At 37.5% G+C, this 24,175-nt stretch overlaps 1 protein-coding gene across 1 annotated transcript in view; it reads left to right on the top strand.

Moving 5' to 3' along the window:
- The window catches only part of SEMA3E (semaphorin 3E), a gene marked incomplete at both ends in the record, with an annotated part of 231,657 nt that extends 225,958 nt beyond the window's left edge, over positions 1-5,699 (top strand). Inside the window, one exon of the mRNA XM_080936164.1 lies at positions 5,247-5,699. Coding sequence (XP_080792290.1) covers positions 5,247-5,699 — 453 coding nt within the window. The remainder of the gene's footprint in view (positions 1-5,246) is intronic.
- Positions 5,700-24,175: the final 18,476 nt, after the last annotated feature.

Raw genomic sequence — 24,175 nt, 5'->3', positions numbered from 1 at the left:
TAAATATGGTGGTCACTGAAATTTGAATTCTCATTCATGAAGATTTTCAGTGCTGTCTTATGTTAGGAAAAAAAAAAAACCTTCCCCTTGTTACAATTATTCCCTGTACAGCTCTAGACTTCCACAAAGGAGAGAAGAAACAGTCCACTCTCTAGTTGACTATAATCTCTGTCATACATATTAGAGCATAATTTAGTAAAAGAAAATTTTACTTTTATTTTATGAGATAGATATTTTTCTATAAATCAACCATTGTTTATGTCAAACATCAGTCAGATACATAAGATGATATGCTGTTGGGCTATATTGTTTGGCAAAGTTGATTTTGTTATTTGGCTATACTTTATTCTGCATTAATCCAATTCAGGGGTCATGCCTGTTTCTTTCCACTGCATGGCATGAAGCCATGTCGCTCATCCACTGCTCCATTCTGACCAGCTCCCAGATGTGCACAGTTCCTGGTGCAGTTACTTTTTATTTGATATAATGGCACATCCTGAATCAATCTTTATAGTAAAGAATATTAAAACCATTTTTAGTAAGAAATTCTGTGTTTATATAGATTGCCCAGAAGAATATTTGATAGAATGGTTTATTATTGTGCCATCTTCTTGACCACAGTAATCTGGACTGCAGACAAAACATTCCTGTAATCAAAATTTGACGTTGGGTTTGCCTAAGTTAGCTAAAGTAAAAGAATCAAATCGTGGAAGGAATGCAAGTACAAATTTCTACATCATATTTATGTGTTCGTATCCATTACCCATAGAAGTACATTCATCTTTTAAGGGCATCTAACTTACATAGTGGATACTGAGACTTAAAACAGCACCCATTCCTGGGATCAAATGTGAATTCACTGTAATCAGGAAGGGCAAACAAAATTATGAGAACAGTACTGTTTCTATTGTGCAAATAACCAACACAGAACAATTCTCATGGTAATGGTCATGTTTCTATGACATCTCTGTAAGCCTACAGGGTGATGCTTCTCAAACTTGAACATGTAATTATGAAGGAGATATTACTTTATAATATCAGACGTTAAATTTTAAACAAAATCATAGCCCTAATTTCAGTGAACTCTGGTTTAAAGCTCATCCATTTATCATTAAGTACCTGATTAGGTGCAGGACAATAGTCTGCACATTTTGTTTTTTCTCATGTGCTATTCACTCTGACAGGAGACAGAGGATGAGGCTCACTGTAGGTGTTTGTGGGTGCATGATTTTCCTAATGAAGCCAATGTCCTAGACCTTCCTTATCTGTGTGCTACAGCTCTTTCCCGAGTCATGGACTGGTACCAGAGTTGTGCTGTCTTCTTTGCTATTCAGATCACTTTTAGGTAGGAAATGTGACTGTTGGGTCCATTTTCATGAACTCATAGCTCTGTCTTGGTTTGTTTTTTCACCCAAGGGCAAATTGATATATTTGCTTACACTGTATTCTGAGCCCTGAACATGTTATGCAATGACTCATGAAAATTAAGAATACCTTTTCCCTTCACGATCTTGTAACATGATTAGAGAAAAGAAAGTTGCATTGAAAAAATAATAAGGAATATGTTAAACATCTTGTGTGCTACAAACACCAGTGACGTTGAATTGTAAAAAAGACCTGAAAGATCCTTATGGGCTATAAGGGAGGTATTATAAAGCCAATGAAATTTAAACCTAGGCCAAAAATTTAAATGTGCTAGCATACACTAGAAAATATTTCACTGGGAAAAAGAGAATAATACCAGAATAGAAGATGAAAGAACATTGGAAATGCCTCACTCCTAAAAAAAAAAATCTTGATGGTATATGAAATAGCTAAGTGGGTAAAGGTGCTTTGTTACCAAGGATGAGTTTGCACATGGGACCTGCATAGTGGAAGGAGAGAATCCACTCTTACAAGTTGTCCTCCCATTTCCACATGCATACCATAGTATATGTGTTGTGTGTGTGTGTGTGTGTGTGTGTGTGTGTGTGTTTGTGTGTGTGTGTGTGTACTCATGCATACACATATACATACATACAAATATACATACATATGAACAAACATACATATAAACAAACATATATACATTCATACATACACACAAAAATAAATATACATATATGTACATACACATACATACACACATACATGCATGCATACATACATACATAAGCTAGAAGCGAAAATATGGTGGCAGTACCAGGAGTAAAATTAAACAGAATTAGGAAGAAAAGATTTGGTTCTTTTAATGTTCAGGATATTCCCATCACCTGACCTCAAAGGACTAATGTCTGCTTTAACTGTGACACACCTTAACGGGTTTATTAGATATTTAGAAGAATGGAGACATGTTTGCATTTGTACTCATTTAGCCTTAACTTACATATGGTCTATCAATATTTGATATAAAACATTCTAATATCATTGAAAATTTTTACAAACAAGAAATTTAAATGTCTGCATACCCTTAAAGTTATTATTTAGTATGATTATTTTATTCATTGAAATAATTGTCTTTATAAGATAATATGGAACAATAACTATAATTAGTGTGTAACTTTCTTCCTATTACACTGTATGTCATGTAATAAGTTCATATCCCAACACTTAATTCAAATGTTTCCATTACTTTCCCACATTGTACTACACAGCAGTGCTATTTTGGCTCATTTGACTGGGACAGACCATCAATGTAATGAACCCATCTGTGCTTTTCTTAGCATCTGGGAAACATTTAAGTTTTGAAAATGGCTCCCATTTTATAGTGAACACAAATCCCAACACTGTGCTTCATCTTCCGTGTGTTAGGAAACACAGGTTATAAGTTCCTATTGGCTCCTGGAGTAACAAACCCAGTAACTTAAAAGATACTTATGGAAAAATCACTGACCTCAGAAACCATCAGTTTGACTCCCTGCTGTGGGAAACAGCTTGTCCTGCTGATCACCTGAACAACTCATGTCTTCCCGGATGCCACTATATTGGTTTCTCAGGGTGAGATGTCACCAGACCTTAAAATTTTTCATAGTTTGGGGTTTAACACTGGCCAAAAAAAAACCCCAATGAGGACAAGTCATGTTTGTCTGGGTCACCACTGAAGAAATGTTAAGGATTTGATACAAGTTGCCTATGAGGATAGACACATAGATAGGTAGACAGACAGACAGACAGACAGTTAGGTAGAGTTTGTGAGTCCTGGGATGATTTTATAATTATCAGAACTGAGAATTCAGCAAATGGAGGGGTACTTTCAGTGGAAGATTAGTATATCATAGTTGCTAAAGAACAGTATAAATCTTAGTATTATTTAAACTAAAATAAAGATAGTAGGCTGTCTGTATAATGTGTGACATTTTAGGGAACCTGGTTGAAACAAAGAAATAGAAAGGTCACAAGTACATGAAATTAATTTGTTTTGAAAGATCAGGAAATGTGATGAAGAAACAAAGAACTGAATAATCAGTGCAGAGTAGTAGAACACGTCACAGACACACACTCTCGCACAAATGCAACCTGGAAATGCTCGAGGAGAAAGGCACAGCAGCAAATGCAGTGTTTTCAAACAATGGAGGGTGCCTTTGAATTGAGACCAAGGGTGCAGACACGGGATGAACCAGATGTAGACTTAAGGGGAAGGCTCCCAGGTGAACTCAGGCTGTGTGCTTAGTATTGACTTACTTATTTTTTACTTAAAAAAAATAGCTCCTAAATATTAAATTCCTGTCTCAATGCTAATTAAACAAATAACTTTCAAAAAGAAGTTAGTAGGCTGAGTCAGTGTTCAGAATACTCTCTCATCACCACCTGTTACTACAACCGTTTGTTCATATGCAGAGAAGATGCCTTTGGTGTGAAAAGAATCAGGAATGAAGAACGTACATTATCTGGAGCTTCCTTCAGATCAACTGTTACATTCTCAAGCTTCTAAGCCATCCTACATGACTGGAAAAATTATCAATTGAAGCCTCACCAATTAAAATTTCCATATGTAAGAAAGTTGGAGTTTCTAATTAAAGTACCAACACCATGTTGTCTTTACATGAAAGACCCAGTTGTCAGTCTGATGTAATCGCATGTCTTCTGCCACGCCACTCTGCCCAAGGCTGGGAAAAACAGTCTGCTAGCAGCTCTGCAGGTCCTACTCCTGAATTTGTAGTCTCTGCAACTCATCTTTGCATTGACAATGGAGAAAGAAGTTTTCTGTTAGGTATTTTCACAGGAAACTCTTCCAGTGTGGTGTGAATTGCCAGTTTACCATGATCATAAAATCAGAAATAACAAAAGCACATATGTTTGCCTTACCTAGCACCAGTTATCCAAGCAAGGTAGAGATGGTTGTGGACAGCACTGTGTAGAACACGCTTGACGGTAACTCCATACAACGTTCACAGCAGACTTTCTAGACACTAGATTATTCCCACTTTTATAAAGAAAAGTAGGCAGAAAATAAACATAAAGACCTTTTGTCACCAAATTAATAGCCACACCTGTATTTGAAATTAGTTCTGCCTAATATCAAATCATATATAGGTATTGAAGACACAATAACCATTGAAACCCTTCATATGGTTATATTCTCCAAATTATATCTATCTATTTATAGAGATAATATGCATAATTATGTCCAAAACATAATTGAGAGTTACTCGATCATCAAACATATCTTAAAACTTGCCCTAAACTATAGGCTCCTTTACAATGGAATTTGGATTTCATTTGTTTGCTTTCACAGGTTGTTAATAAAGTCTGAACAAGGATATTGTTTTGTTTACTGAAATTTTTTGTGGATGGTTTACAAGAGGCAGTCAATGAAAGAAAGAGTCCCATCATTTAAACAGCCCTGCGCAAGCATTACATCATGATGACGGAAGGCATAGAATCGCATGGAGAAACTTAGGAAATAAAATTGGTTCCCCCCCTATATATAATATATATTATATATGTAATATCGACTGCTGCGCTGATATGGATTGATTTTTTTCCCCTCTCTCTTTAATGAGATTCATTAGGGAGAACGTTCTCTCTTGCGCATGCGCTTGGCTCCTTAGTGTATTGGTGGGAAATGACCTCATTATCGTTGATAAATGTAGCTTCCAATTTAAATAAGTGCAGGTTCACTTAATTACTTGGTACATTTGTGGACCACCATAATTGTATGGTGTGATCATAAATATGTAATGGGGACAAATCCAGGTTGACGTTTTCTGGACTATACAATACTCATTGCTATTTACTTATTTGTTCGTTTGATTTTGGTTTTTTAGGTGAAGACGGATGACAGAGTTGTTAAGATGGACTTGGGCTTGCTCTTCCTCAGAGTACGCAAGTCAGATGCAGGGACCTATTTTTGCCAGACTGTGGAACATAGCTTTGTCCATACTGTGCGTAAAATCACCTTGGAGGTGGTCGAAGAACATAAAGTGGAGGGGATGTTTCTTAAGGACCATGAAGAGGAAAAACATCACAAGATGCCCTGCCCTCCCTTAAGTGGTATGTCTCAGGGGACAAAGCCCTGGTACAAGGAATTCTTGCAGTTGATTGGCTACAGCAACTTCCAGAGAGTGGAAGAATACTGCGAGAAGGTGTGGTGTACAGACAAGAAGAGGAAAAAGCTTAAGATGTCTCCCTCCAAGTGGAAGTATGCCAACCCCCAAGAAAAGAGGCTTCGCTCCAAAGCTGAGCACTTCCGTCTGCCCAGGCACACGCAGCTTTCTTGAGGGCGCCCTCTGCCGGCTGCCGAGGAACCTAGAATGGAAACTTTTTTTTTTTTTTTAAAGGGGGGCGGGGGGGGGAACTGAAAGCATGCAAAGTCTTTCCATTACTTCAACGAGCTTTCTGTTGTACTGAGAGGCGGGAGAGGTGTTTTAAGTTATTTTGCATATTCATCTGACTGTACAAACTTCTCACAGTACTAGTACTTAAACGAGTATACTGCTTAAAAGGTTTCACCTTGTTATTTATCAACATATGATCGGGGCTGTAATTTTTTTGGGCTTGCTTTTCAGGGAAATGATTTCGCCATCGGGATATTATATTATAATCATAATATTAAAGAAAAGATGATAGGTTTTCATAAGTGAGAAAAATGTAAAACGAAATCAGCTCTAAATCTTTCTGGGGTTTGTTTTTTGTTTTTGTTTTCTCGTTGCAGGAATGAGGTACAATGTACAGAATAATCAGATACTGTAGGATTCTCATGTGACCTTTCTGGTCTGTTATTATTATTATTATTATTTTAAGCCATAAGTTTTAAGTAGCTGTCCTGAGACGTGCTCTCTTCATGAAACACTCAGTAAACCATATTAAAAATATTTCTGTTTTATAAACAAGACATATCCTTTAATTTTCACTTCAGTGTGGAAGGAAGGAAGATAACCTCTCAGAAAGAGAATTGTAAATGTTCTCAAACCACGAAGTAGAATTCTGTTAAAACGGTCTGTGCTTCCCTCTAGTGGTAGAAGAAGGCATTGTCTTTCTCAGTGCTGTTTGTAAAATTACCCCACAACTATCTGAAAACAATATGAGTAGATGCCTCTAGTTCATCTTTCAGAAGACTCAATTAAAAATATTTTATATCATAATTTAATATGGAAACAACATTCTGGTGAATAATTTATAACTTCACAACACAGTGGAGATATTAACTACATTTGAGTTTTGAAATAGTAAAAAGTAGACTTTCAGTCCTTCCCCGAGACAAGAGGACATTCCGGAGGTATGTTTTACCATAAAGAAATTATCAAAGCATTCTTTTTCAGAAACTAAACCTTTTATCTCATATTTGCTTCATGGATTCATTTTACTACTGACATCTTCAGAGAATCATTATCTTGGTCTTATAAATATTACCAAAATTTCTATTTTTCAGAATGTTTACTTCTTGAGCTCTTTCCTCTTTGTGTTTTAAAGAATTAGCAGCTTCCTTTCTAAAATATGATCTTTATGGGACTTTTCAGTTTGATAAGAGGAAAGTAAGTGGCGTGTACATAACCATTATGAATGCTCACTCAGACTTAAATTGAACGATCTACGTTCACTATCTCTGTATGCTACATAATTAAGATTATAAAGTGTTGAGAACTTCTAATGCATTTCTCTTTCACTCTGAGATGAGTAAGTACATAAATATTCCACAGAAGTTTCTAAAGTTCAGAATTTCTAAAACAGCTAACAAGTATAAATGCAGAGAAAATCAACATTCTCTGAAAGTCCACGTTATTGTGTAGAATCCACTGGGAGCCATTGTTGTCCACAGATAGGAACTGGCAGAAGGGAGTAGTCAAAGCTTTTAAAATACTGCAGTTCGTGAACACCAAAGGGCCGAGGGCAAATTCGGGAATTAAAACCATAAACACACCTCACTAGACCCTAAGGAAAGTATATGTCTGGAATGTTCCAAGGGAACAGACACATTTATGGAGAAGTTTTGAAGTGACCCTTCCACTTAGCAAATTACAGGTAAGGGGAGGATTTATCCAAGTAAAGTGAAATAAAAAAAAATATAGAGTAAAAAAAAAATCAGATATTCATGAGTGCATTTTCACCTTACTTCACTGATAGGCAGCGAAAGAGGGAAATGATCTTGCTGTGAGCTAAATAGAATCTAAAGACTTTTTTAAAAATATATAATTTAATCAGCAAATGCAAATGAATACTATTGAACTAAAAATCACACATTAGTCAGAAAATATTCTGAAATATATTGCTTTAAGTGAAATGTGATGAAAAAATTTAGGGCTTGGATTCAAATTTAGGGAAAGCACTAAATTATATATAAATATGTATTTATATGTACATATAGTCATGTATTATACATCCTCCTACACACCTATTTACAGTAAGACAACTAGGAACAGACACAGACAGGCAGACACAGAAACACAGAGACAGAGGGAGAGCACAGGCATGATCTAAGGATATAACTCATGAGCCACTGTTTCTGTCCCTCTCTACTCTGACCATCCTTATGTGTAGACCTCCAAGTTTTATAAGAAGCACCACTGTCACCTTTCAAAGTTCAAGCCAACAGAATGTAAAAATACCAACTCTCTTGAAAATCTGAAGCCTGCTACTTAAGCATCACCAGTCTTTTGTTGAGCCTGGGGTTAGAATTCAAATAGACATTCCCTCCTTTGGGGGAAAATTTTTTTTGAAGAAAGCAATGATGGACTCAGCCAGGGTATCTGTAGGATTCTATAAAAGAAGATAAGCAGCTCACCTCGAGACACTCAGACATGACCACGGCAAAACAAAATATGTCCTCAAAACACATAGCTGACCCAAGACCCTAGACTCCCATCCATGTTCCAAAGAGGCTGTTCTGTATTTCCAGTCTCCTGCTTCTCCAGGGCCCATGGTATCATCTAAAACAAGTAGCCTCTCCCTCAACATAATGCAACCTACCTAGCTGCAGATCCAGACACAGGAGGGACACCACACTTAAAAAGATGCCAGGACTTCAGAAGTCTTTGTTTTTTTGCTGATTAGTGAGGGGAGAAAATTTCAACTTTGAGAAGCAGGAAAGAGAACAGGAATAAATCCAGAGCAGGGAATGAAAAGCCTATGCTTCTTGTGTGAATTTCAGTGCACATACTATGTGTAACATTATGCTAAGTGTCTTCCTTTCCACAGTTCACCAAATCAGTAGGACAATTTACTGAGTGTCTAGCAACTGTTGTGGGGTGTGGGGTTTTGTAATTATAAATATTTGTAAAATTTGTACAATAGAACAAATCATTCTGGATGTTTGTCTGAAGCATGAGAGAAACAGTAGTTGTTGTCCTTAAAAAATGCTATCTTTAGCCTGTCAAGCATACGGAGTACTTAAAGCTATATAGATACGTTATAGCCCAGGCAAACATCACAGTCTTGTGGTGAAAACCAGTCACTGGTTTCTTTTAAATATGCTACTCATTTTTGAGGGCAATAATTACTGATTTGGATCAGATATAATGGTTATATTCCTTATGAACTCTCTTTTGCTTGCCACACCATTATTTTGACTACTGTATTGTTATCTAATTGTCTTGGAAGAATAGCTTTATGTATTGGCTTTCATTATACATAAAATGGTTAAGCTCTGAGCCAGAGCACAATATTGGAGTATCTTTGTCTCTATGGTCTCTTTTGTCCCTTTTGCAGTCTGTAAACCATGTGCCATATTGTTTCTTTTCACTGATGATAAGCTGCAAGAATCATTCTCACCTGGTAATGGGCTACAAGGAGCAGTGACTGTGTGTCTCCTTAACTATTATGTAGAGCCTCCACCCAATGCTACACGAAGTGTATTATTAAATGCAATTTCTATTTCATTTGGCTTAGAAGAAAAAAACATATTGTCCAAAGCATTAAGTGCTTTCTGAGAAGGATTTTATATTCTCTTTCTTCTGCCCTAACTTTCCTCCATCTTTCCATCTCTCCTTCCCTCTTTCCTCCCTTCCTGCCTACCTGCTTCCCTCCCTTCTTCCTTCACATCCTTCTTCCTTTTCTCCCTTATTCCCTCCCACCCTCCTGCCATCATCCATTTCTTCCCTGACTCTCTCCTTCCTATTTTCCCATTTGAACATATTTTCTACGTCCAGCCCGCCATGAGCTCTGATGTCCAGCTGAAGGGCTTTCTTTAACTCAGATAAGAATTCAGTGTTCTTTCTGAGAAATTGTTGTCAATTTTTCCAAGAAGGAAAAATTCCATTAATCTTTCTTTATAGCAGAGGAGTTAACTTAGGTCATGCTAGTATTATAGAAACATTGGGGTTTGGAGGGAGGAATAAACCTTTCAGCATTCCATTCTCCACACAGGAGCTGGAAAATGAGCATACCTTCAAATAGCAATTATTTGTGAGTTGGTGGGGCAGGAGATTTTTACAAGCCTCAAGTTCTCTTTTAATATATCCAAACTTTTGTCTTCCCTGGTATGTTTCTAGAGTAGGGAGAGATTGTTTAAATGCAGTTTCCCATTAAAAGAATCTCTATTTGAGAGTTTTGTTTTGTGGTCAAATTTTATGCTGTTGGTATGTACAATGTTTAAAAAGGAATTTGGTGCCAAATTCAGAAATACTGGAAAAATCATTGTGGTTCTGCCATGGTATAACTTATAACTTGAGGATGTAAACACACAACTATCATCTCTAAGAGAATAGGAGATAGTTTATCCTAGAACTAGACATGAGTTGGAACGCTGACTTGGAACAGGGATTTAGGTTACTACAAGTACCTTGTTTCAATATAGTCACAGATTCACAGTTTTTATAGTAAGAAAACAACAGAAAGCAATGAATCAAGCCTTCTTCACATACAATGGTGGAAAGATCTGGCTGGCAATGGGGACATCTGAGCTGTGCATTTTCAGGTATGGTCTGATGACATGCTTATTAGCTTTTAGCTGGGTTGAAAGTAGCTGTTTGTTAATATACTCCGAAAGAATTTACCTGGTAGCCACAAAGATGTAAGTCAGATATACAACGAGTAGCTAGCTATCAAAGGGCTAATGATACTCCAGAGTAATTTGGTTTCAGCCTGTAACATTTTCATTCTCCACCAGCATTGGCTTTCAAGATTGGCATCAATCTTTGTAGAACCTTCAATGCGGGTCCCGCTACTTGTAGACCTTGGGTTTAAGGTCTGTACTTGAAACTTTCTTCTCTCTGCCTGTCATTCAAGGCCTACTATATAGGATCTATTTTCTGTGCAGCTTTTGATGGCACCATCTACATTGTGCATAATGTCTTTAGTAAAAAAAGGAAATGTTATGTTAACTAAGCAAGAGATTTTGCTTAAATATTTTTTTTTTGTTAGTTTTGCTCCTGATATATGGGATCTAATCCAGAGCCTTGAATAAGCTTGGCAATGACTCATCTATCTTCTGGATTCAGAATCATAATGTCCGATGTAGATTGAGGTCCAGGGTGGGACGTCGCCATAATCTCCCACTGTCCACAAAGCAAATTCAATACATTATGGAGCTTAGAGTTCTTGGAGAACTCCTGACATTAGAAATAGGGCAGTGTCTCTGACTCATTCGCCTGCTCTTGGGACCCCTTTTTCTTATTTGTTTGCTTGTATATCCTTTATGAGGATTTATACTCGTCAAATTGGAACTTGTTAGGGCATGTTTGGTGAATGTCCCTGAAAGGGGTTTTTGTTTTGTTTTGGTTTTTTTTTTTTTTTTTTGTCTTTTGTTTGTCTCTTTTGGGAAACAAAGAAAGAGTGACATGAATGTAGGGGAAAGAGCAGGTGGGAGCAGAACTCCATGGAGTGAAGGAGGGAAAACAGCAACCAGGATCACACACACAAACACACACACACACACACACACACACACACACACACACACACACACAAACACACACACACACCACAGACAGATAATATATCTTCGAAGATTTTCACTGGTTCCCCTCCAACCTTTAATAAACCAGGAAGGCAAGACTTTCATTTTCTGGGTAGCACAATAAGAAACTAGCCACATTTTTGTCTTTGAGCCTTTGGTCTGGAATGACAGGCAAGAGAGACCCAGGATCCAGTAGAAACTACAGGGTTTGGTTGCTAGACCAGAATTTACAAGCAGACTCTTTAGACCTACAATGAAATTAGAAGAACTGTGTGTGGGGAGCAGAAAACATTACATTACTCAATTCAACACACATCACAAAGCTATAGTATACAAAACTGCATAGTATTGCCATCAACACGGTCACATAGAAGAAAAGTTTATAACAGAGACAATAAAGTTAGGCAACACCACTCAGACAACTAATTTTCAACAATAGTGTGAACAAGAGACAATCTTTTATAAATAAATGTTGTGAATTTTGTTATCAACATACAGAAACATGAAGGTAGATACTTACAATCCTACGTGGAGGGAGCAGAAGGGTCTTATGCAAATCAGGCTAGTTTCAAAGTTCTCATGTACTCACTTTTACTCTTTACCATATATTACATCCCAACCACAGTGTTTCTCCCTTCCTTCATCATGTCCTGCCTGCCCTCTTCCCCAGATCCACCCCCTACCCCTCAGAGAAATGTAAATCTCTCGGGGACATCAAACAAACATACCACAATAAAACTAGGTACATACTGTAACATTAAGGCTGGACAAGGCACCACAGTAGGGGGAAAGGGTTTCTACCAGTAGGTAGAAGAGTCAGGAATAGCCCCTGTTCCCACTGGTAGAATTTCCATAAGATCACCAAGCTACTTAGCTATTACATAGATGCAGAGATCCTAGGTCATCTAGACCCTTTAATCTTCCTGGTCTCTGCAAGCTCCCATGAGTACCCATCAGTTGACTATATGCATCTGTTTATTCTGTCTTCTATTATAGGCATAATTTTTTTAACCTACTTTAATAAGCATTCAATCTCTCCTTTAGCCCACCACCTAGCCGAGATAGTGGAAGATAAAAGTTATTAGGATGCGGGAGAACTAGACATGCTTAGCAATAGTTCTTTAGGGTCTAGTCTAATCTTCGTTGACAGAATATCAATAGTTTAGTCTCTTAGAAAACACCTAATATGAATCAGCAGCTTCAGTCTTATGCTCTTGGCAGGTAGACACCATGTGCTAACCAGCAGCTGCAGTTCAATCCTGAAGAAAATACCAGGCTCGCCAACCAGACCAGGCTAGGCTGCAGATGCTGAAAGAAGCTGTAGGATCCTTATGGGCAGTTCTTTGGCTTCTCTCAGTGGTATCAACACAAGCAGAGCCCAGCAAGACAATGTAAAGTGAACCAATAGATGCATGTCTTAGTGAAGAATCGTGCGGTAGAACAAAGCAAACCAGTGCCGGAGTTCTCACTGTCTGTGGGAGTCTCATTTATATTCCTTCATCACACATCCTTTCCTGTATCTGCTATATCAAAAACATCCCTTCCCCTGTGTCTAATTCAGCCAAGCATCATTTCATGTGTGTGCTTTAGTAAGACAACCTTTCACCTGTGTGCACCAGCAAAACATCATTGACTTAACTAATTTTCCAAACAAGCAAGAAGTTTTCTCTTTAGTCCATGAGCCTTCTGGTTCCTCCAATACTCCCTCCTCCTTCTCAGCAGGATTCCCCAAGCTTCGCCTAATGTTTGGCTGCAGGATTTTGCTTTGCTCTGGTCAGTTGCTGGATGAAGCCTCTCTGGTCTCTGATGAAAATTCTGCTAGGCTCTAGTCACAACATGCTCTGCAGACAGGATAAACTAGATCAATGGTTTGTGGCTGGGTTGGTGCCCTGATCCTTTCATTTAAGGCCTTGTCTGGTTACAAAAGTTCAGGCCCTGTGTTTCCTGTTGCAAGGAATCTTTGTTAGGAATACTCTCATAGGCTCCAAAAGCTTTTCCATTGCACTTTTCCCACTGTATCCCCCAAACGTCCCCTATTTCCAGTCATTTCTCCAAGAATTTTTTTCTCCCTACACATCTGATCCCTCCTGTTCTCAACCCCATTGGTTCCAGTCCACCTTTGAACTCTATTCCTCTTTCCTTTCCCTAAGAGATCTTTGAGTCCCCTTCAAGCCCTATTTGTTGTTCTGCCTCTCCAAGTCTGCAGACTCTAGCCTAATTTCAGTACATATCATGTTGGTCTTTCTGGATCTGGGTTATCTAACTCAGAGCAATTTTTCTAGCTTAATCAATTTGCCCGAAAATTTTATATCACTGTTTTAACAGCTGAGCAATACTCCATTGTATAAATGTACCACACATTCTTTATTCATTCTTTGGGTGAGAGACTCTAGGTTGTTTTCAGTTTCTGGCTATTTTGAAGAAAGCTTCTATGAACATAGATGATCAAGTGTCTTTGGGATAGAACAGAGTGTTCTTTAGAGTGTTCTTTGGAGTATTTTTTTTTCCATTTCTATTTTGTGAAATACTTAGAAGAGTATAAGTATTAGGTCTTCATTTAAATTCTGCACTAAAAGCTTAGTTTGTTTGTTTGTTTTTAAGTGAGGTAGATTTTTTAAAGATTAATTAATTTATTTTATGTATGTGAGTACACTGTTGCTGTCTTCAGACACACCAGAAGAGGGCATCGGACCTCATTACTGATGGTTATAGGCTAGCATGTGTTTGCTGGGTATTGAACTCAGGACCCCAGGAAGAACAGTTGGTGTTCTTAATCACTGAGCCATCTCTCTAGCCCCTGTTTGTTTGTTGGTTAGATTGTTAATGATTGCTTCTATTTAAATTGTTTGTGATTTTGATTTAACATTGGTAAATAGTATCTATCAAGAAAAATTTTTTGTTTATATTTCTGATTTTATTAATTTGAATATTCTCTCTTTGTCTTTTAATTGTTTTGGCAAAGAGTTTATCTATCTTATGGATTTTCTCAGAGAACTAATTCTTTGTTTCATTGAGTCTTTGTATTGCTTTCTTTGTATTGCTTTCTTTATTTCTGTTTTGTAGGATTTGGATACAGAAATTTTGGTAAATTTACACAATGGAATACTACTCAGCTATTTAAAAACAATGACTTCATGAAATTCCAAGTCAAATGGATGGAATTTGAAGCTATAGTCTGAGTGAGGTAACCCAGTCACAAAAGAGCACTCATGGTATGTACTCACTTATAAGCGGATATTGGTCCAAAAAGCTCGGAATACCCAAAACAGAATTCACAGAAATTAAGAAGCTCAAAGAGAAGGAAAGCCAGAAGGTGGATACTTCAGTCCTTCTTCTTTTCTTTAATTTATTTAAGGGATTTTTAAATCTTTCTGAATTAAAGACCTCTATTATCTTCATAAAGTTGTTTTGAACATTACTGCCCTGTGCTTCAGCTGCCCTGAAATATTCAGATCTTGGCGTTATTGGACTGCAGAGCTCTGGAGGTACCATGCTTCTCTGGCTGTCGTTAATCATATTCTTACACTGGTGTTTAGTGTTTGGGCGTGTCAGTTTATGGTGACTTTAAGTCTAGATGCTGATTTCTGATTTTTTTTCTTTGTTGGGCTGGTGTTTTGGTTTTTGTTTTATAGTCCCCTTTTGGTCTTCTGTTCATTGTGGTCTAGATTTCTGGTGGCTTGCTTGACTGCTGATTGACTAAGGAAAGGATTCCCTTACCAGTTTGGGAACTTATTTTTCAGCAACTCTCTTGGCCTTTGTTTCAGCAGAGGTATCTGTTCTTCTGGCTGGCATGACCTGTACATAAGCAGCCGATTCCAACTGGAATCACCAGCAGGGGTGCAGCTATGGGGAACTGGTATGGTTTGTGGGGAGGGGTAAAACCTGCATCTATGGGAATCAAGTCTAGGGTGTGGGGCAGCTCAGCTGGCAGGGGCTCTGTCTTAGTTAGGTTTTCCATTGCTATAAATAGACACCAGGACCAATGCAACTCTTAAAAAGGCATGCATTTAATTGAGGTTGTGTTACAGTTTCAGAGGTTTAGTTCATTACTATCATACCAGAAAGTATGGCAACATACAGGCAGACATGATGCTGGAGAAGGAGCTAAAAGTTCTGATCTTGATTTGAAGGCAACCAAGAGAGACTGGCATCCTCAGGCAGGAAGGAAGAAGCTCTCTTCTACAATGTGTAAAACCTGAGCATATGAGGAGACATCCAAAGCCTACCCCAACAGTGACACGCTTTCTTTAACAAGGCCACACATCCTAACAGTACCACTTCCTATGGGCCAAGCATATTCAAACCACCACAGGATCATTTACCTTCCCTTCTGACTGGTGTGTCCTGTACATGGAGAGCTAGAGTTCCCCTGGAATTGGTATGTATTCTCTCTGGAACTTCTGATTTTCTTGCTTCTTCCTTTCAAATGTTAAGATTATAGGCAGGTCCCAAGAGCTGGACTATAGGCAAGTCCCCACAGCTTCACAGTGTTTCTTATAAAAATCAAGAGAAGTAAAAATTAAGGTAGAATTGGGGAATAAAAACCAAAAAACATAAGCAACAGTCAAAACAATAAATACTTTATAATCACAAGTAACTTTTAGGCATGCTGTGTGTATTTTGCAAGCATGCTACATTTATTCTTATAAAATAAGTTGAAACCCCTTTAAGGTTCCCGATGAAATACCACATAAGGAAACTGATGTTATTTATAGACTCGAGACTACAGGATAAAAGTTACACATGGACGTTTACACAAAAGAACAGGGAATTTCAGAGATCACCTGTGCCTTACCACTTTTATGACTTCTTTTCTATAAGAGCAGTTCTTCCTGAATTTCTGTCACAGTTTCCATCTTTGGTCTTTTCTCATTCACTCTATACCCATAGCAGAAGTCATCATTTTAGAGCACAAACTGAATCCTGTCTCACCTCTCCCTGAGACTATGAAATAGCTTCAATGTTGTGGCTAAAAAGCTCAACCCACTAAACTTGCTTTCACCTTTGCTTATGACTTAATAATATCTAACTTAGGTCAATATCCTGTTCTACAACCCCTGTACCATCATTCCCATCCTTATTTCTATTTATTTTGTCTGCTTAGTTTTCTTCCCTAAAGGCTTACCACAAACCTTCCTACCCACCTATCTTAGGGTTTTATTACTGTGAAGAGATGCCATGACCATGGAAACTCTTATAAAGTACTTACAAAATTAAAAAAAAAATAATTGGGCTGGGTTAAAATCAGGGGTCTTCTATAGGGATGCTAAATACAGCAGCATGCTGTCACGCATGATGCTGCAGAAGTCACAGAAAGTTCTGCGTCTGGATTGTGAGGTGTAAGAAGAGTCACACCGGGCCTGGGTTGAGCTTCTGAAACATCACAACCCAACCACAGTTACACACTTCATCTAACAAGGTCACATCTTCAATTATGCCACCCTTGATAAGTGTAGAGGTGCCATCTTTATTTAAACAACCATACCACCTCTCAAAAAGCAAGACTGCACTGCAGCTTGGCCCCACAGTCCCTCCACAGTCAAGCTTTACCTGTGGCCACTGCTCTTTCTGAGAAAGTTTCATAGCAGCAGCAACAATGCTTTGTTCTTTCTTGACCCTGTACTTAATGTAACCATTGGTCATGGACACTAAGTCACTAATTATATCATGAATAAATGAACATATTGGGCCATAATTGTCATAAAATGATATGTGAATATTCTGAAATTATAGTTAATTTTTCTTCTGGAGCAAGGTCTGTGTGGATTTTATTAATTATTAAAGGAATCATTGACCCAAAGTTCAAGAACAAGTCTATTATATATTCCATCTAATTATAGCTTGCAAAAAAAAAAACCACACAGGATGTCAAATGATTTTTAAAAAGAGAAGAAAACACAGAACACCAAATATTTTATTCTCATGTAAAGGACATACCATCCTATCTCATTCATTTAAACTTAGCATAAAATGTTTAAATGAATGAATGAATACTTTGAGTACAACCACAATCAATGAAAATTTGCATATTGTAGCAATCTACAAAGCTCTCAGTTTATTTACCCATGAGTCCAAGTGCTGGATAAAATGGTGAGTGAACACACAGACATCAGATGAACCATTAGCCGTTAATGAGTTATCTAGAGGATGATCACATAATTTCGACACAAAGTACAAGAAGTTTTTCAAATGCAGACAATATTAATTTCCATGCCTGGCTGGCCATGTGAGGAAGAAAATTCCAGGGCTAATTGACATAACAGAGTCTTCAGAGAATTAGGTGATTTCTATTGTGGGTATCAACCAGGAAAGAATTCATGGGCATAGGTTTAAGACAATATAAAATCTTTATTTGTCATCAGGAAACTACACTGGCTCTTTGGGATCCCACCATAAGACCCAGGATTTCTCAGGGTGAGGTTTTAAACACAAAACCCATATTCTGTGTTTCCATAGTTTGCTTACCAAAAAGCTGTTATCAAGAAGCAGCAATATAAAAGCCAAAAAGAAATCCATTTATAGACTGTCCCAGATTTATTAGATTTTGATTTTATTTTGCTTGGTAGTCCTGTCTACATGCTGAGTTTTACAGCCTGAATGGTACTTTCATCATGGAGTCAGTTGAGCTAAGGTCTGGAGCAATATTACAATTTTCACATTTTCCCTGTGTGAGTCTGGACATTGGTTTTGTCCTCAGAAAAGTGCTTTGAATGCTTATTTTATATACAAACATGTAAAAAATAAAAGAAAGAAAGAAACACTTTGTGGCCCACACACCTCTGGGAATACTCTACACTAGGACTGAGTCAACACTGACATCTAGAGCTTGGATACAGCAACATCCAATCTATATATATATGAGACAGAGAGGAAAAGAATTTCACAAATGGAGACAGCCGGGTCTACTACAGTCATTATCTGCTGAGTTATCAAAAGTCAGGCTAAAAATGAAAATTTAAATTAAAATTAGTAACACTGGACAGAGGTTGGGTTTCTCATCTTTTATTAATCTAGAAAACTTTCTCAGAATATAAGTCACGCAAAATTTTATTCAAAAGATTTTCAGACATAAAGGGTATTATTGGGTTGGTGAATATATGTTAGAATTCTGCTACAAAAGTATATAAGAAAGTAATATTTGGGGCAATTTCTGAAAATATTCTAATCCTACCAGCTATTTAAATAACAGCAGCAGAAGGGGAAGTATGGACACAAGGGAGCACACTTTCATCATTGGTCCTTGACGGACAGATGGCAGCCTACAGCCGCTGCCAAAGCTCTCCTTGAAGGTATCTTCCTGGACACTTCATTACTATTTGTAGGAGGCAACTGCCAAGGTAAAGAGAACCAAGAAATCTAACGTGTGTGGAAGGAGTCCTGGGGTTACTGGATAATCACTGTGGGAGACAGCAAGAAGAAACATTTAGCTTCACCATTTCCAACAGAAAGCATACTTCGTCATTGTCTCTTGGAGGCCTGTTTTTTTTCTGAAGAGAAACAGAGGATGAGTAGATGAGGGGAAGAGGTAAATGGGGAAGAGAGGCGCTGGGAGAAGTAGGGGGAGAACTGTGGTTAGAATGTATTGTAGGAGAAATCAATATATTTTCAATAAAAAACAAAAAAATCAATAAATATATAAAACGGGGATTTTGATGTGATAGAATGCTTTTTATTTATATCACTTTGTCCTGGAAAATATGATTTCAATTGTTTATCCTCTAAAATAACGTTTCAGATGAAATTCATGACTTATATATAGAAAGAACATTTTTTTAAAATTTAAACTTTGCTAGGTATATTATTTCTGTGTAATTCATGTGAAACAGGCTACATATGTTTATAGGTTTATATACAGTTTGTGAATAGATGTACTTCTATAAAACATCCACAGTCAAAGGAGGAATAAATTCACTGTCTTTAAAGACTTGCTCCTAATTTGGTATGACTAATTTCTCTTGACACCACCCCAAAACCTGACTAGATAACCACTTACATCATCAAGTACACAGTTAGTAAAATTGTATGCAAATAGAAATATGCATTTTCTCCATGTCTCACTACCAGACTTCTCCAAAATTGACATATTTCTATAATTTATTGCTTTTAATTTCTAAGTAATTATCCACTGGAACATAAAGAAAATCCAATTAATAGACACTTAGTTGTTTAATGTGTTTATTATAATAAACACTATACATTTATGTGCAAGTGTTTTAAAGCACATGCACACATATTTTTCTTGAGTATAATCATAGGGGAGGAACTTTTAAATTTTATTTATGATGTTCATAGAATTGTAACAGAAAGTATAAAATTGTCTTCCAGAGTTTACGCACATGCACACTCATTTACACACACACACACACACACACACACACACACATATGTATTTGTGTGATATGTGTACCTGAGTGTGTATATTCATGTGGGCATTTCTGGAGATTATAATTGACATATGATTTAATTTTTTCTTCTTTCTTGGACATGAAAAATTAAGCTATGGTTATTTCTTATCTCCTTATAACTCATACAAATACAACCTATATGGTTGTAGCAACAGCCAGTTCAAGAGGAAACAATTCATGACTGGTACTATAAACATAGTCATTATTAAGTGCTGGTGAGAACCCTAGTGGAGTTCCTATCTCTGCTAAATTCCAGTGTAATTCCAAACAACATTCTAAATCATATTCCTTTTTCCCTTTTACTTATAATAGATTTTTCTTACATAATATACACGGATTTTCCCGCTCTTTGACACTCACAGGTTCTTTCAACCATCCCTCATATCTTAATTGACCAATTTTCTAACTCTCATTAGAAAACAAAGAGGATTATAAAGAATAATGATTTTAGGCTTAGATTTTTAAAAAATCTGCTTTAATAAGGGTTCTTAAATGCTTCCACCCCACCTTTCTAGCTCAGCATGCAGAGTTAGGACAGAAAAGATGGTATGACAAGGGGATGTAGACCTGTATAGAAGTAGTTCTTTGGAGGAGATTCTAATTTCCATTTTCAGGATAGTAGCAGTCCAGCTTAGTAGTGTTAGAATACCAACAGTCTAGTTCAAAAGTGCCATGGGTGGCAGGATCCAGCAGAAACCACTAGGCCTTCTCTTGATCCCCATGAGTCAGTGAGAGTGGTTATGGCCAGCTGGAATTTGAAGATGCAAGGCAAGACCAACAAATCCTTGCAGTTAGCTATGTAAGTATGCCAACACTGTCTGCTGAGCTGTATTTATATTCTCTCTAAACATCCCTTATCCTCTCACAGGTCTTGCCTCAGCAAAACATGTGAGTCTACTTCAGCAAAATATCTGCATCACATGGTACAACCAGAAATTTCCACTTCAAATAACCCAAGGTGGTATATGATTGGACAGTAGAGAGTAGGCAGGAACAGAGTTCTGGTAAGGAGAGAGGAGGTGGAGAAAGGCAGATTCAGGTGGAGGTAACATGGAAGCAGATGTGGATGTTTCTCTCAGCACATCTCTAGATAGATAAAGTTGTTATGATTATTTCTAAGGGTTTTTATGGGTCAATATGTCTTATCTGGGTGGAAAGATTATATGTTTGTCAACAGGTTGTAAGTTTATTGTGTAGAGCGACTGTGGATTGAGAATTTAACATATGAACCTGTTTGATAAGTTAATGATGTGGAGTAATGATTTACTGGATGGTGGAGGACAGTGTATGAAAACAACATGCTGGGTCAGTCATAGGCCACCTGGGACAGAAGCAGCTAGAGAGGATGGAGTAAACCTCTTGGGAAGGGAGGTGAGTAGTAAGGGTGGCTTGTGGATTATGTGATAACACCCAGGCATGCAGAGTGAGAGCGCAGTGCTGATAACGATAGAACTATTTTAATATTTACTGCAACAGTGCACCTTAAATCAAATTAAGATGGTTGTAAATTACTCTCACAAGCTTTGGGCCTCCATTGCAGTATCTTTTCTTATAGGCAGGGGATCATTATATATCAAAGGATTTGTGGCAGGATTGATGTTTATCCTTCTGGATGCAGAGTACCTTCCTTCCTATAACAACGATGCTAGCATAGATGGGTGAAAGTTCTTTTCAGGCACCAGCTTGAGTTCTCCAAGTTCAATGAGTTTTGTAAAATGTCTTCAGCAATGGCACTTGCTATCAATTTGTGGGAAGCAATGTACTGGGTCTTTTGGGGATTGCTTGGCAATAGCCTAGGTCCTTTGGGGATTCCCAGAGGAACTCTTTGGCCAAGAACTCAATTAAATGTAACCCAATCATGAAACTGGAATCTTCACTTGGTGACAAGAGATGTCTAATTGAGGCTATGTCTCCCCAATTATTTGGCAATTTTGTTTAGAAAAAAAAGTAGGAAGTTTCTATTGTATTAAATTTTTTTGCTACACCAAAAATGGCCTTTAATTGTTGCTGTCTCTCCTTCTATTTCCCCACTTGTCATTCTCTCCCCTAACTCTTCCTTCTTGATCCTTCCATTATAGAACCCAACGAATTCTTCATTCAGTCTATTCAGTTTTCTTTTTCTACAAAGATATATCTGCCCACTTCCACCACACTCTATACTTAATCTGTGTTATTCTATAGATTGAAGCTTAGTTATTACTGATTTAACAACTAGTATCTACTCATTAGCAAATACACACCATTATGTGTCTTTCTGGTTCTGGGATACCTCATTCCAAATAAATTTGGAATTTTTTCTAGTTACATACAATTATCTTTAATTTCATCTTTTTATATTTAAATGGCTGAATAATACTTTGTAATGCAAATATTCTTTATTTTCCTTATATAGATGGCTAGTTCTGGTTATATGAAAAGAGCACCAAAAGCATTACTAAGCAAGTGTCACTGTATCAGGATGAAAGATCTTTTGGGTGTATGTTCAAGTATAGTTGGATCTTGAGGTAAATTGATTCTCATCTTTCTGAGACACCAGCACATTGATTTTCATACTGGCTATACAAATTAGCACTCCCAATAGCAATGGACTCGACAGCCTCATTCCCATAAGTTATCTTTTTGGGGGGAGTTATTTTATGTATTTACATTATAAATGTTATCCCCTTTACTGTTTTTTCCCTCTAAAACCCACTCTCTATCCCTCACCCCCCCCACTGATTCTATGAGGATGCTCCTTCACCCACCTACCCACTCTGGACTTCCTACCTTGGCATTTCCTTTCACTGGAGCTTGGAGCCTTCTCAGGAACAAGGGACTTTCCTCCTGTTGATACTAGCAAGCCATGCTCTGCTACATATGTGACTGGAACCCTGGATTCCTCTATGTGTACTTTTTGGTTAGTGGCTTAGTCCCTGGGAGCTCTGGGGTGTCTGGTTAGTTGATACTGTTTTTCTTCCTATGGGTTGCAAATCCCTTCAGATCCTTCAGTTCTTTCTCTAACTCCTCCACTGGAGATGCTGTCCGTGCTCAGAATCAATGGAGAGATGTGATCATCCACCTCTGTATTTGTCAAACTCTAACAGAGGTTCTCAGGAGATAGCCATACCAGGCTCCTATCAGCAAGCAATTCTTGGCATCTGCAATAGTGTCTGGGTTTGGTTTCTGTATATAGGCTAGATTCCCAGGTGAGACAGTCTCTAGATAGTGTTACATTCAGGCTCTGACCCACACTTTTTCTCTGTATTTCCTCCTATATTTTGTTTCCCCTTCTAAGAAAGACTGAACCATTCATGCTTTGGTCTTCCTTCTTCTTGAGATTCGTGTGGTCTGTGAATTCTATCTTGGGTATTTTGAGCTTTTGGTCTAATATCCACTTATCACTGAGTGCATGCCACGTGTTTGTGTGTGTGTGTGTGTGTGTGTGTGTGTGTGTGTGTGTGTGTGTGACTGGATTACTTCACTCAGGATGAAAATTTCTAGTTCCATACATTTGCCTAAGAATTCATGAAGTTGTTGTTTTTAGTAGCTGAGTAATACTCCAATGTATAAATGTACCACATTTTCTGCATCCTCTGTTGAAGGATGTTTAGGTTCTTTCCAACTTCTGGCTATTTTAAGGCTGCTATGAACATAGTGGAGCATGTGTTCCTGATATCTGTTGGAACATCTTTTAGCTATATGCCCAGGAGTGGTATAACTGGGTCTTCATTTATGAGAAACTCACAGACTGATATCCACAGCTGTACCAACTTTATAGTCCCACAAATAATGGAAGATAATTTCCTTCTATCCACATATTCATCAGCATCTGCTGTCACCTGAGTTTTTGATCTTAGCCATTCTGACTGGGGTGAGGTAGAATATAAGGGTCATTTTGATTTTCATTTTTCTTATGACTAAGGATGTTGAACATTTCTTTAAGTGCTTCTCAGCAATTTGATATTCCTCAGTTTGAGAATTCTTTGTTTATCTCTGTAGACTATTTTTTAAACAAGATTATGTGGTTCTCTGGAATCTAACTTAAAGTCTCTAAAGAAAAAAAATTGAAGAAGATCTCAGAAGATGGAAAGATCTTTCATTTTCATAGATTGGCAGCATTGATATAGTAAAAATGGCCATCTTGCTGAAAGCAACCTACAGATTCAATGCAATCCCCATCAAAATTCAAACTGAATAATTTTTTCAGAGTTAGAAAAAGAAATTTGCAAATTCATTTGAAAAAAATAAAACCAGAAAATCCTCAGGATAGCAAAAACTATCCTATCCTAAAGAATAAAAAACCTTCTGGAGGAATCATCAACCCTGACCACAAGCTGCATTACAGAACAATAGTGATAAAACCTGCTTGGTATTGCTTGGATAGGCAGGTAGATAAAGGGAAAAGAAAAGAACTGAAGACCCAGAAATAAAGCCACACACCTATGGTCACTTGATCTTTGATAAAAGAGCTAAAAACATC

The sequence above is a fragment of the Micromys minutus genome (genome assembly GCF_963924665.1).
Source record: "Micromys minutus genome assembly, chromosome: 23".
NCBI lineage: Eukaryota > Metazoa > Chordata > Mammalia > Rodentia > Muridae > Micromys > Micromys minutus.
Note: the sequence above shows the minus strand (reverse complement) of the source record. Positions and strands in the feature narration are given on the sequence as shown.